The 12122-nt window shown below is 37.4% G+C and overlaps 3 protein-coding genes and 1 long non-coding RNA gene across 5 annotated transcripts; all 4 read left to right on the forward strand.

Annotated features, from left to right (window-relative positions):
- Positions 1-4: 4 nt before the first annotated feature.
- Positions 5-5552, forward strand: LOC101266273 (probable pre-mRNA-splicing factor ATP-dependent RNA helicase DEAH5). 2 transcript variants are annotated; one of them, XM_069290600.1, is made up of 2 exons: positions 1685-1976; positions 2165-5552. In XM_069290600.1, the coding sequence occupies exon 2, from the start codon at positions 2607-2609 to the stop codon at positions 5439-5441; it is 2835 nt and encodes a 944-aa protein (XP_069146701.1). In that variant the 5' UTR covers positions 1685-1976; positions 2165-2606; the 3' UTR covers positions 5442-5552. The 2 variants fall into 2 exon arrangements, with proteins under 2 accessions (XP_004230869.1, XP_069146701.1); XM_004230821.5 differs by having other exon boundaries at positions 5-5552.
- Positions 5553-5624: 72 nt separating this feature from the next.
- Positions 5625-7125, forward strand: LOC138339177 (uncharacterized). The gene is made up of 2 exons (XR_011212221.1): positions 5625-5784; positions 6732-7125. It is a non-coding gene; the product is annotated as an uncharacterized lncRNA (long non-coding RNA).
- Positions 7126-8312: 1187 nt separating this feature from the next.
- LOC104645439 (auxin-responsive protein SAUR22-like) lies at positions 8313-12104 on the forward strand. The gene has a single exon (XM_026028826.2). It carries the CDS (start codon positions 8447-8449, stop codon positions 8681-8683), a length of 237 nt encoding a protein of 78 aa, XP_025884611.2. The 5' UTR covers positions 8313-8446; the 3' UTR covers positions 8684-12104.
- Positions 10102-11955, forward strand: LOC138337072 (uncharacterized). Its single transcript, XM_069295367.1, has 3 exons — positions 10102-10346; positions 11314-11413; positions 11698-11955. The coding sequence occupies exons 1-3, from the start codon at positions 10102-10104 to the stop codon at positions 11953-11955; spliced, it is 603 nt and encodes a 200-aa protein (XP_069151468.1).
- Positions 12105-12122: the final 18 nt, after the last annotated feature.

The raw sequence follows: 12122 nt of genomic DNA on the forward strand, positions 1-12122 counted from the left end.
GTTTGCTGATCAAATGAGCTGAAATCTGGTCTTCTAAAGTGGGCATAACCCATTCAATTGGTGACATTATGGTCAATAGGCTCTACCAAATTAGCAATATAATAATTACTCCTTGTGGTTTCAAATGAACTTAACATGTACTAGAGCTCTCCTGGATTGTGGAAACACTCGGTGCAATTGAAAATGGATACAAATTATTAAATCTTAATAAGATATGATATCTACACTTACCTTGAATATTAACTCAAATTTCTGGCAATAATAAGGTTGTGACTGACTCATAATTCAACGGATATTCGAATAACATAGACACATACATGTTAGCCATTAAACATTTGTATCAGTTTGTATCAATTTTGATTTCTGTCTAGTATTTTGAAGCAGTTGGGCCTGCTGTTCTTCAGGCACAATGGCCTAAAATCATAAATACTTGACAATGAGTTGGACAACAAAGCCATGTGATACTTCATCTGCTATTGTCTATCAACAGTGTAAAAAATGCCTCTTTACCAGTGAATTTTTTATCTGAGGTATGTTATAGTCCTATGGATTTGATTCTGAGAGATCCTTTGTTCCATGTAGGAGAAAAAGGTAGGACCTAATATTCTTGAACTTATATGAGCTTAAGCAATTAATCTTGTCAATTAGTTGAAAGACAGAATCATGTGGTAATTGATATGTCATTGTCTTAACAAATGCCTTGCTCAAATGGCTCTTGTCATGAGATTTTATGACTTGCCAAAGGCTTATATAAACATGTTTTGAGAAGTCTGTAGTCAGCACCACAGCTACTCAAAGCTTTTCCTGTGCTTTTTCAGAATATTTAGTACTTCTTCTCTTCATCATTTGCTTAAAAGAGCATGGCTATCCGTATGCCTCGTATAATCAAGAAGTCTTCTACAACTAGAGATGTTTCAAAAGGCCACTTTGCTGTTTATGTAGGGGAAAAGCAGAAAAAGAGATTTGTTATCCCCGTATCATTCTTGAGTTAACCTCTATTTCAAGACTTGCTTAGTCAAGCTGAGGAAGAATTTGGCTTTGATCACCCAATGGGTGGTGTCACAATTCCCTGTAGCGAGGATGTGTTCATTGGTCGCTTGAATAGGATCTGAGGCTTTTCCTTTCACAGTTTTGTAAAGAACAAGATTTACAGTATGTACATATGAGAATTAGGAAATACACATTATTTACTGAAAATTATGATGTCTAAAAGATATACAACACAATCTTTAACAAATGAAATTTGTTCTTTAGCCAATTTTAGTTTTCAGTTTTCTTGTTGAAATATTTTGTCTACGTGGTGTGTCCTACATAACTATTTTCTGTCTTATTAATTGTCTTGCGTGTATTATGTCATGTAAAATATGTGTGTATTTGTTCAATTTTAATGTCTATTTGTGTGCATTTAAAAATAGAGAATATAAATGCTAGCTTAAATCAAGTTAAATGAAATATTTAGCACCAACAGGAGTCGGTACTTGTGAATAGGAGAACATTCTTTATTGCAAGATGTTCGTCTACCCGCCGCCTTCGGTCAACTCAAACAATGTCGTAGTATGAAAAAAAGGAAAATCCTTCATCTTATTTGATCTTTTAAGCTCTTTCGTTCAATAAAATGGAGGTAATTGTAATTAACTCAAATTTCAATTGCTATATAACACATTATTTTGAATAAGGAAACAGCAAGGAAGATAGGATTCAAAACGTATTTTTTTTGTTTGTGAAAATAAAATAATGTCGACACTCTAATAATACCTTTTATTCTTGTGGAGGAGGAAAAGTAATTTGTAACTCTACAAAGTCAAGTTTTAATAGTCAAATTGAGTTCTCTGTCATCTCTCTTTGTAAATTAACTCCGTCGGCGACGCCGCAAGTCTACCGGAAGATTTCTTCAGGAGCTATTCGTCTGAAGGATGGGAGCCGACATCGCAGAAAGCGAGTTGAAGAAATTGGAATACCTCTCGCTAATTTCTAAGGTATGTTCCGAGTTGGAGGCACATTTAGGGTTTGGTGATAAGGTTTTAGCTGAATTTATAACTGAACTTGGTAGAAGTTGCTTAACAGTAGATGAATTTGATGACAAATTGAAAGAAAGTGGTGCTGAAATGCCCGACTATTTCGTAAGAACGTTGCTCACTATAATCCATGCTATTTTGCCTCCTAGTGCCAAGTCCAAGTCGGAGAAGGAGTCGAACAAGGATGGCAATGATTCCGAGTTTTCAGCTCTGAAGATCAGAGATAATAGGGATAGGGTTAAGGAGTTGGAGAAGGAGATTGAATTGGAGGCTAGGAGTAAGAGGAGAGATGAAAAGGGAGAAGAACGGGATAGGAGGCGAGAGGGGGATAGAGATTATAGAAGAGAAAGGGGTAGAGACAGGAGGGATAGGGATAGGGGTAGGGATCGAGATAGAGATGATGGTAGAGTTGAACGCAGGGCTTCAGAAAGGCGCAGAGACAGGGATGGAGATGGAGATGTATATGCAAAGGGTAGTAGAGATGATTATGAGCAAGACGGGGATGATGATCGGAGGGATAGGAGAAAATCGAGGCATCATGTGGATGAGCCAGAGTTGTATGCAGTATATAAGGGGAGGGTATCAAGGGTGATGGATTCTGGTTGTTTTGTTCAGCTGAATGAATTTAGAGGGAAAGAAGGCTTGGTGCATGTTTCACAACTTGCTACTAGAAGGGTTAGTAATGCCAAAGATTTGGTAAAACGGGACCAGGACGTTTTTGTGAAGGTTATCTCTATTAGTGGGCAGAAGCTGAGTTTGTCAATGAGAGATGTTGATCAGAATACAGGAAAGGATCTGCTTCCATTGAAGAAGAGCTCTGACGGTGGTGGATTGACAACAAATCCTTCAGGCATGAATAATGAGGGCTCTAAGACCGGAATTGGCCTGTCAGGAATTAGGATTGCGGAGCAAGAGGATGTAGTTCCATCACGTAGACCGGTGAAGAGAATGAGTTCACCTGAAAAGTGGGAAGCGAAACAACTTATTGCTGCAGGTGTCCTGGGGGTCCATGAACATCCCATGTTTGATGAAGAAGGGGATGGAATGCTATATCAGGAAGAAGATGGTGTTGATGAAGAGCTTGAGGTTGAATTGAATGAAGATGAACCCCCTTTCTTGCAAGGGCAGAGTCGTTATTCAGTTGATATGTCTCCTGTCAAAATTTTTAAAAATCCTGAAGGATCATTGAGTCGTGCTGCTGCACTACAATCAGCTTTGATAAAGGAGAGAAGGGAAGTAAGGGAGCAGCAACAGAGAACGATGCTTGATTCTATCCCAAAGGATCTCAACAGACCATGGGAAGACCCAATGCCGGAGACAGGTGAGAGGCATTTGGCTCAGGAACTGAGGGGTGTTGGTTTGTCTGCCTATGACATGCCAGAATGGAAAAAAGATGCTTATGGTAAAGCCGTGACCTTTGGCCAGAGGTCTAAGCTATCCCTCCAGGAGCAGAGGCAGAGTCTTCCTATTTACAAATTGAAGAAAGAACTGGTTCAGGCTGTCCATGATAATCAGGTCCTGGTCGTCATTGGTGAAACAGGTTCTGGCAAGACAACACAGGTGACACAGTATCTAGCCGAGGCAGGGTATACAACGAGGGGAAAAATTGGCTGTACTCAACCTCGTCGAGTGGCTGCAACATCTGTGGCAAAGAGAGTTGCTGAGGAGTTTGGTTGTCGATTAGGTGAGGAGGTCGGTTATGCTATTCGTTTTGAAGATTGTACTGGGCCAGAAACTGTTATCAAATATATGACTGATGGTATGCTTTGGAGGGAGATCCTGATTGATGATAATTTGTCCCAGTACTCAGTCATAATGCTTGATGAAGCACATGAAAGAACAATTAACACTGATGTTCTCTTTGGTTTGCTTAAGCAGCTTATGAAGAGAAGACCTGACCTTCGTCTAATTGTCACGTCTGCAACTTTGGATGCAGAGAAATTTTCTGGTTATTTCTTTGACTGCAACATCTTTACAATCCCAGGAAGAACTTTTCCAGTTGAGATACTCTACACAAAGCAGCCAGAAAGTGATTACCTTGATGCGTCTTTAATTACTGTTATGCAGATCCACTTGACAGAACCTGAAGGTGATATCCTCCTCTTCTTGACTGGTCAAGAGGAGATTGATTATGCTTGCCAATGTCTCTATGAGAGGATGAAAGGACTAGGTAAAAATGTTCCTGAACTGATCATACTACCTGTCTATAGTGCCTTGCCCAGTGAAATGCAGTCCAGAATTTTTGATCCTGCCCCTCCTGGGAAAAGAAAAGTTGTTGTTGCTACAAATATTGCTGAAGCATCTTTGACAATTGACGGTATATTCTATGTTATTGATCCTGGATTTGCAAAGCAAAATGTCTACAATCCAAAACAGGGTCTTGATTCACTTGTTATTACCCCAATTTCACAAGCATCGGCAAAGCAACGAGCAGGGCGTGCTGGACGTACTGGACCTGGGAAGTGCTATCGTCTGTATACTGAGAGTGCATTCCATAGTGAAATGTCTCCTACTGCAGTTCCAGAAATCCAGAGGATAAATCTTGGGAACACCGTTATTATGATGAAAGCAATGGGTATTAATGATCTTTTGTCATTTGATTTCATGGACCCACCTACCCCTCAGGCTCTCATATCTGCCATGGAGCAACTTTACACTCTTGGAGCACTGGATGAAGAGGGGCTTCTGACGAAACTGGGAAGAAAAATGGCAGAATTCCCATTAGATCCTCCTTTGTCCAAGATGCTTCTTGCTAGTGTGGACTTCGGTTGTAGTGATGAGATCTTGACCATCATTGCTATGATTCAAACTGGAAACGTCTTTTACCGACCAAGGGAAAAACAAGCTCAGGCCGATCAGAAAAAGGCCAAATTTTTTCAGCCTGAGGGTGATCATCTTACCTTGTTTGCTGTTTACGAGGCTTGGAAAGCGAAAAACTTTTCAGGTCCATGGTGTTTTGAAAATTTTGTTCAGTCACGATCACTTAGGAGGGCACAGGATGTCAGAAAACAGTTGCTCTCCATCATGGACAAGTATAAATTGGATGTTGTGAGTGCCGGAAGGAACTTCACAAAGATCCAGAAGGCTATTGGAGCAGGTTTCTTTTTTCATGCTGCTAGAAAGGATCCTCAAGAGGGTTATAGAACTTTAGTTGAGAACCAGCCAGTTTACATCCATCCTAGCAGTGCTCTTTTCCAAAGACAGCCGGACTGGGTTATTTATCACGAGCTTGTTATGACAACAAAGGAGTACATGCGTGAGGTGACCGTGGTAGATCCTAAATGGCTTGTTGAGTTGGCACCAAGATTCTTCAAGACGGCTGACCCAACAAAATTAACGAAGCGCAAGAGACAGGAACGTATTGAACCTCTTTATGATAGATATAATGAGCCAAATTCATGGCGATTGAGTAAACGCCGAGCATGATATCCTTTTTTTTTAGAATGTTTTGTGTTTGTTTAATGAAATACCCACTGTTTGTTTATGTAAAAGTGACACATGTATGGTCTATCTAAAACATAACTTTTGACACTTGAAGCACTTCTTTCAGATAAGGCTTTTCCCCATTTGACCTATTACAGTTTTCTCTGAAGTGGACTCAAAATTGTTTTAACCTCTCTGTTGTATGCTTTTTGCTAGGGAAGTAATCTCTGGTATTGAACTGCAATTTTTTTTTCATGTTCGAAGTATTGAATGGTTAAGCTTGACTACTTAAGTGCCTTTTGAGTAGAATCAAGTTTAAAGTGGTCCAAACTGGTGTCAATTTCAGGTCAGTCAAAGGATGAGTAGAATTAATATTTTTTATATGGAACTGTACTGCTGTTAGCATTCTATGGTTACTCTAGCTCAATTGTACAAGAGCTGCAGCTTTTTGGGAAGCAAAAAGTCTGACTGACTGTAATAGTAAAACTAAATGTTGTGATATACTAATATATATGTTACGTAGATCCTTCTGCCGTTTTGATTTGCCTAAATGAAAAGCTCCATGTTCCCATACCAGATAGGTACACACACCTGTATTGAAATTTTCCTGCAAACAAGTCCTTGTGAGTTCTAACATAATATAAATGCTACATCTTCGGCCTCTAAAGGTGAAACAACTCTTTGTTTACTAAAAAATCCCAAATCACGAAAAAAAAAATGTGCACAAATGCATTCCTGATTGGTAGGTTGTGATTTCCATCTTTTTCAAGGAAATGCATACCGGAAAACCATGTAATTGACAAGAAATGTCTGGGAGTATATGTAGACATGAATAGTCACAACTAGGCTATATTTCATCTTTAGCATTTAGATTGTGATGCATGCTATGTTCCAACTAAAGATAAAATGTAGGGCCTTATGTGTTGATCTGATATGTTCTAAAGGTATCAATACTTTGACAATTTGGTGGAAGACAAAACCATGTTACTTCAGATGCTATTGTCTTCTGTGGGTGCCCATGAAATAACTCTTCACTATCAACTGGATTCTCTGAGTTTGCATTTGGCCTATATAATCACATCCAAAGAGGTGTCTACCACCACAGCTCTCAACAAAACTTGAACGTATTCAAAGCTTTTTCTGATTTTGAGGTCTTACTTGCTAATTGTTTTTTCCCTTCTTTTGCTCATCTATACTAAAACCAAAAGATCATGTCTATTCACATGCCTCGTTTAATCAAGAAATCTGTTATATCTGGAGATGTTCCCAAAGGCCATTTTGTTGTATATGTAGGGGAGAATCATAAGAAGAGATATGTGATCCCGATGTCATTCTTGAGCCAACGTTTATTCCAAGAGTTGCTCAGTCAAGCTGAGGAGAATTTGGCTTTGATCATCCAATGGGTGGTCTCACAATTCCCTGCAGAGAGGACGCGTTCATCAACCTTACTTCTCGTTTAAGGAACTGAAAAAGAAAACTTTCTTAACAGTCTGTAGAGTAGTAAAGCAGGATACACAATCTGTATAGAGAATACAATTTTGATGTTAGACTAGGTAGACTTAGTGAAACTTTAACTCCACAAAGACTGATTGTTAGTACATGTCAAAAGGACAAATGACATATTTGTTTCTACTACAAGTTCTTTGAAATTTTGAATTAATGATGGTTCTATTCGGTTAATATTTAATTTTTTTGTCCTTGTAATTCTCTAATCCTCTCATTGAATATTGGTTTTGAAGTTTAATGTGTTGCTAATCATAATGAGCCAAAATCAACTTTAAAATGGCCCAAACTGGTCACATTTTCAGGTTAGTTAAAGATGTGCAGAATTTAAATTTTATATGGAACTATGCTGCTGTTAGCATGCTATGGTTACTCTAGCTCAAATGTACAAGCGCTAAAGCTTTTGGCAAGCCAAAGTCCAACTGAGTGTAATAGAGAAACAAATGATGTGATAAAGTGTATGGTACAGAGATCCTTCATCCGAGTTGATTTACCTAGATCAATAGGCGTGCCATAGAAAGGTATTGTTACTTAATGAGGATTCTTCAAAATTCTTTTGAAATTAACAAAGAACTGCATGCTGCCATGCTGGTTAATTACACTCACTTGTATTGGAATGCTCCTGCAAACAAGTCTTTGTAACTTAATTTAAAAGCTACATGTTCAGCCTTGAACTAAAAATCTGCACGAATGCATTTCTGATGGTCTTCATCTGGAGTACTTCCTTAATGTGAAAGCTTTTGTGTCCTATGACCTAACAGAAGACTCACATCTAGCTCGAACATTGTTCTTCGTTGTTCTTATTGACCGAAATTTCAGAATTTTCTGTCAGAATGTAAGATAATGATACTATTTTCATATGCAGGACACATGATTCCTATGGTTCATGTTATTATGTTTAGAGTTTATCAAATTCTCATATCTACATAGCTACTTACAGAATCAGTTTTCACTTGAGGAGCCCCTGTTGGCTGCAACACAAATTAACAGTATCCACAGGCCAAGCTGTCATCATTGACTTGTCTGGTATTTCTGAAACCTCCACTAATTTTTTTTATCCAAGTTGTAAGATTAGACACATATTTTGGATTAAATTCAGGATCAGGTTAAGAAGCATCTGGACATCCCATTTCCATTGTTCTGTTGGTATGTAGTGATGGATAATCCATATATTTTTTTCGAATAAATAATTCCTGGAACGCAACCTTAAAGGTAGGCCTGTTGTCTTGAGTTGATGTGACCTAAGTCACAAATACTTTGGGAATGAGTTGAAAGGCAAAACCATGTTACTTCAGGTGCTGTTGTCTTCCATGGTACCCACAGAATAGTGATTAACAGGACTCTCTTAGTTGCCATTGATCTATATAAACACTTTCAAGAAGGTGTGTACCACCACAACACTCAGCAAACTTGAAAGTATCCAAAGCTTTCTCTGCTTCTGAGGTCTTCAGTATTTTATTCTTTCTTTCTCATCTATACTAAAGCTAAATATAATTGCTATCCGTATGCCTCGTATAATCAAGAAATCTGGAGATGTTCCCAAGGGATATCTTGCTGTGTATGTTGGGGAGGAGCAGAAGAAGAGATTTGTTATCCCCATATCATTCTTGAGCCAACCTTTATTTCAAGACTTGCTCAGTCAAGCTGAGGATGAATTTGGTTTTGATCATCCAATGGGCGGTCTCACCATACCCTGCAGAGAGGACATCTTCATTGACCTTATTTCTCATTTGAGAAACTGATGAAAAGACTTTCTTTCACATTTTTGTAGAGCAGCAAAGCAGGATTTGCAGTCTGTACACTTAGGATTTAGAGAAAACAGTAGTTGATTTTAGAATGACAGTTGTTACTAAAGTCTGACTAGGTAGATTAGTGAACTTATCTCTGTAAAGGCTGATTGTTATTCATGTCATGTCAAAGGGATGAATAACACTTCATTTTTTTCTACTTAAAAGATATCGAAGTATTGAATCTTTATCACTTTATTGTTCCATTCAGTTTGCGTTGATACTTCTCCTTAAGATTCCATATGCTCATTTCCTGTGGTTTGCTAATGATTACGGACCAGAATCAAACTTGACCACAATCAGTCACACTGTTGTGTTAGTCAAATGATAAGTTCACCTGGAATTGTACATAGAAACTAAGCTAGAGTTGAAAAAAAAATAATAATAACGCAATCATGGTTGCTCTATGGCGTCTTATTTTAATGGGAAGCTAGGATCTTTGCTTACAAAAGGATGATTCTATTTATTCAAGTTAATTACCCTTCATATGGAGTAGTAATGTACTTTATCAATGTTTTAACCCACCAAACTAGAGGATGTTCCACTAATTAGCTAGTGTTTTAGTCTAATATCCTTACAGCAGATGCACATCTGAGCTCTTCTTTTCTTTCTTTTTCTTTGTTCTTATTTAACCAAAAGTTGAGAATTTCCTGTCAGGATAGAAAATTGTGTGTCATATGTCTCATATCTAGAGAGCTATTTTAACGTCATTTTTCACTTAAGGACCTAGTGGCAGGCTGTTATACGAGCTAACTTAGCAGTGTCTACATGCCAAGCTGTCAGCATTATTTGATATGCTTGGAATCATAAGGCTTCAGAATTTGCTATGTTCAGATATATTGAGCATTTTATTGTAAGTGATAGGGCCTGTAGTCCTTGAACTAAGGCCTAATGTTAATTTGGTTTTTTAAGTATCGACAAAGGTAGGCCTCTCCCATGTTACGTTTTGTTTGTGATAATAAGAGATGACATTTTGTGTTTCCAGAGTTCGTTTTTTATCCTAGTGATTCAGGCAAAGTAAGCTCTAGGATAGGTATCTTATTGAAAAATTCCAAAATGAAGGATGCTTGCTCAAGTTGATTGCAGTGGTAGGGACTGTTGTTCTTGAACTAACAGTGTCTTAATTTAATTCACCTGGAAGGCAAAAGCATGTGATACTTAAGTGACATTGTCTTCCTCTGGTGCCCACAAATTTATTTTCAACACATTTCAGGATTCTATGAGTTGTCATTGCCTATTTAAACACATTCAAAGAGGTATATACCACCACAACTCTCAGCAAAACTTGATAGTATTCGAAGCTTTCTTTGCTCTTGAGGTCTTTGATACATATTCTTTCTTTGTTTTCTCATCTATATTAAAACTAAAAGATCATGGCTATCCGTATGCCTCGAATAATCAAGAAGTCTTCAGATATTCCCAAGGGTCACTTTGTTGTGTATGTTGGAGAGAAACAGAAGAAGAGATTTGTGATTCCGATATCATTCTTGAGTGAACCTTTATTTCAAGATTTGCTTAATCAAGCTGAGGAGGAATTCGGCTTTGATCATCCAATGGGTGGTGTCACAATTCCCTGCACTGAGGATTTGTTTGTCAATCTTACATCTCGCTTGAGGAAGTGAGATGAAAACCAATCCCCATTCTTTTGCTTACACAATTTTGTAACTACGTAAAGCAGGATTTTCAGTGTACAGTTCAGGAGTTAGAAGAAATAGTAACTTGACGTTAGAATTAGGGGAGTCTAACTAGTTAGACTAATGAATTTAGCTCCATAAAAGAATGTAGATGTAATACTGTCTCTTGATTAAGTTGACACTTTTCTACTTCAAAAGAAATTAAAGCAATTATATTTTTTTTACTTCTATGGTTCCATTCAATTCCTCAATAACTCATTGCAATATAAAAATTCTGTATACAAATACAATGAGCTTGTTGATCGGTTTTCTTTGTTCTTATCTGATCCAAGATCTTAAGTATTTCCACTCCTGATTAAAATGTGTAAGTTAATTTACTTATGATAAGATATGGCATCTGTACTTCTCTTGAATATTGAACACAGATATCTGGCAATAACAAGATTATGACTTATAATAAAGGAAATTTGGAAATTGTAGCCTTCTGTATTCTCTGTTATTTGGGAACATTTTCTCTGCTGAGATAATTCGAGTAATTATTATCTAGCTAGTTGATCCTGCATGATGACTTAGCATGAGGGACCAAACAACTTTGTCAGATATTGCTGTAAATTTGTTTCTAATTGTAGAGTTTATTGAATTACAAGACAATTAGAAATGGTTATAATTTGATCAAAGATCATGTGTTAGACAATTACATTTTATAAATTTGATTTCTAAAGATTCTTTGTTCTCTATCCTGTCATGAAAAACATTGTGTCCTGCTGTTCTACAGGCACAATGGCCTAAAATCATATATACTGGGCAAAGAGTTGAATAGCAAAACCATGTGATACTTCATGTGCTATTGCCAATCAACAGTTCAACAAAATGCCTCTCTACCAGCTAAAAATCTTACATATGATTGATTTGTTTTCTCTAATAGTTTGTTTATACATGGACACATGACAGTTTGCATCTGGGGTATGTTCCAGTGCTAGTGGACAGTGTTGCAGACACAAATCGTCATAAGGCACATATGGTTTTGATGATGAGAGGTCCTTTGTTCCAGGTATGAGAAAAAAGGTAGGACCTATTGTTGTTGAACTTATATGAGCTAAAGTAATTAATTTTGTCAATTAGTTGGAAGACAGAACCATGTGGTAATTGATATGTCATTGTCTTCACCACAAATAATGAGATTTTATGACTTGCCATTTGCTTATATAAACTTGTTTTGAGAAGTTGTGACCACCACAACTCTACACAAAACAAAGAATACTACTTAAAGCTTTTCTGTTCTTTTGGGATCTTAAGTACTCTTTCTCTTCATACTTTGCGCATCTTAAATTAAAGATCATGGCTATTCGTGTACCTCGTATAATCAAGAAGTCCTCGACATCTCTACAAGTTCCCAAGGGACATTTTGCTGTTTATGTTGGGGAGAAGCAGAAGAAGAGATTTGTGATACCAATATCATACTTGAGCCAATCTTCATTTCAAGACTTGCTAAGTCAAGCAGAGGAAGAATTTGGCTTCGATCATCCAATGGGTGGTGTCACAATTCCATGTCCAGAAGACATTTTTATTGCCATCACTTCTCAGCTTAATTAGGATTTGAGAACATAGTTGAGATCATTTTTTCTTTTTATAGGTCTAACAATTTTGTATACAAATTAAAGAAGGAGATCCATATTGTACAGTTGATTAGTTACAAGTTAAATGAGACTTAGCACCTCAAAGATTGGTGGTTTTTTAGCTAATTCAGAGAATACAATACG

Source organism: Solanum lycopersicum, chromosome 1, assembly GCF_036512215.1.
Source record: "Solanum lycopersicum chromosome 1, SLM_r2.1".
In the NCBI taxonomy this organism is placed as follows: domain Eukaryota; kingdom Viridiplantae; phylum Streptophyta; class Magnoliopsida; order Solanales; family Solanaceae; genus Solanum; species Solanum lycopersicum.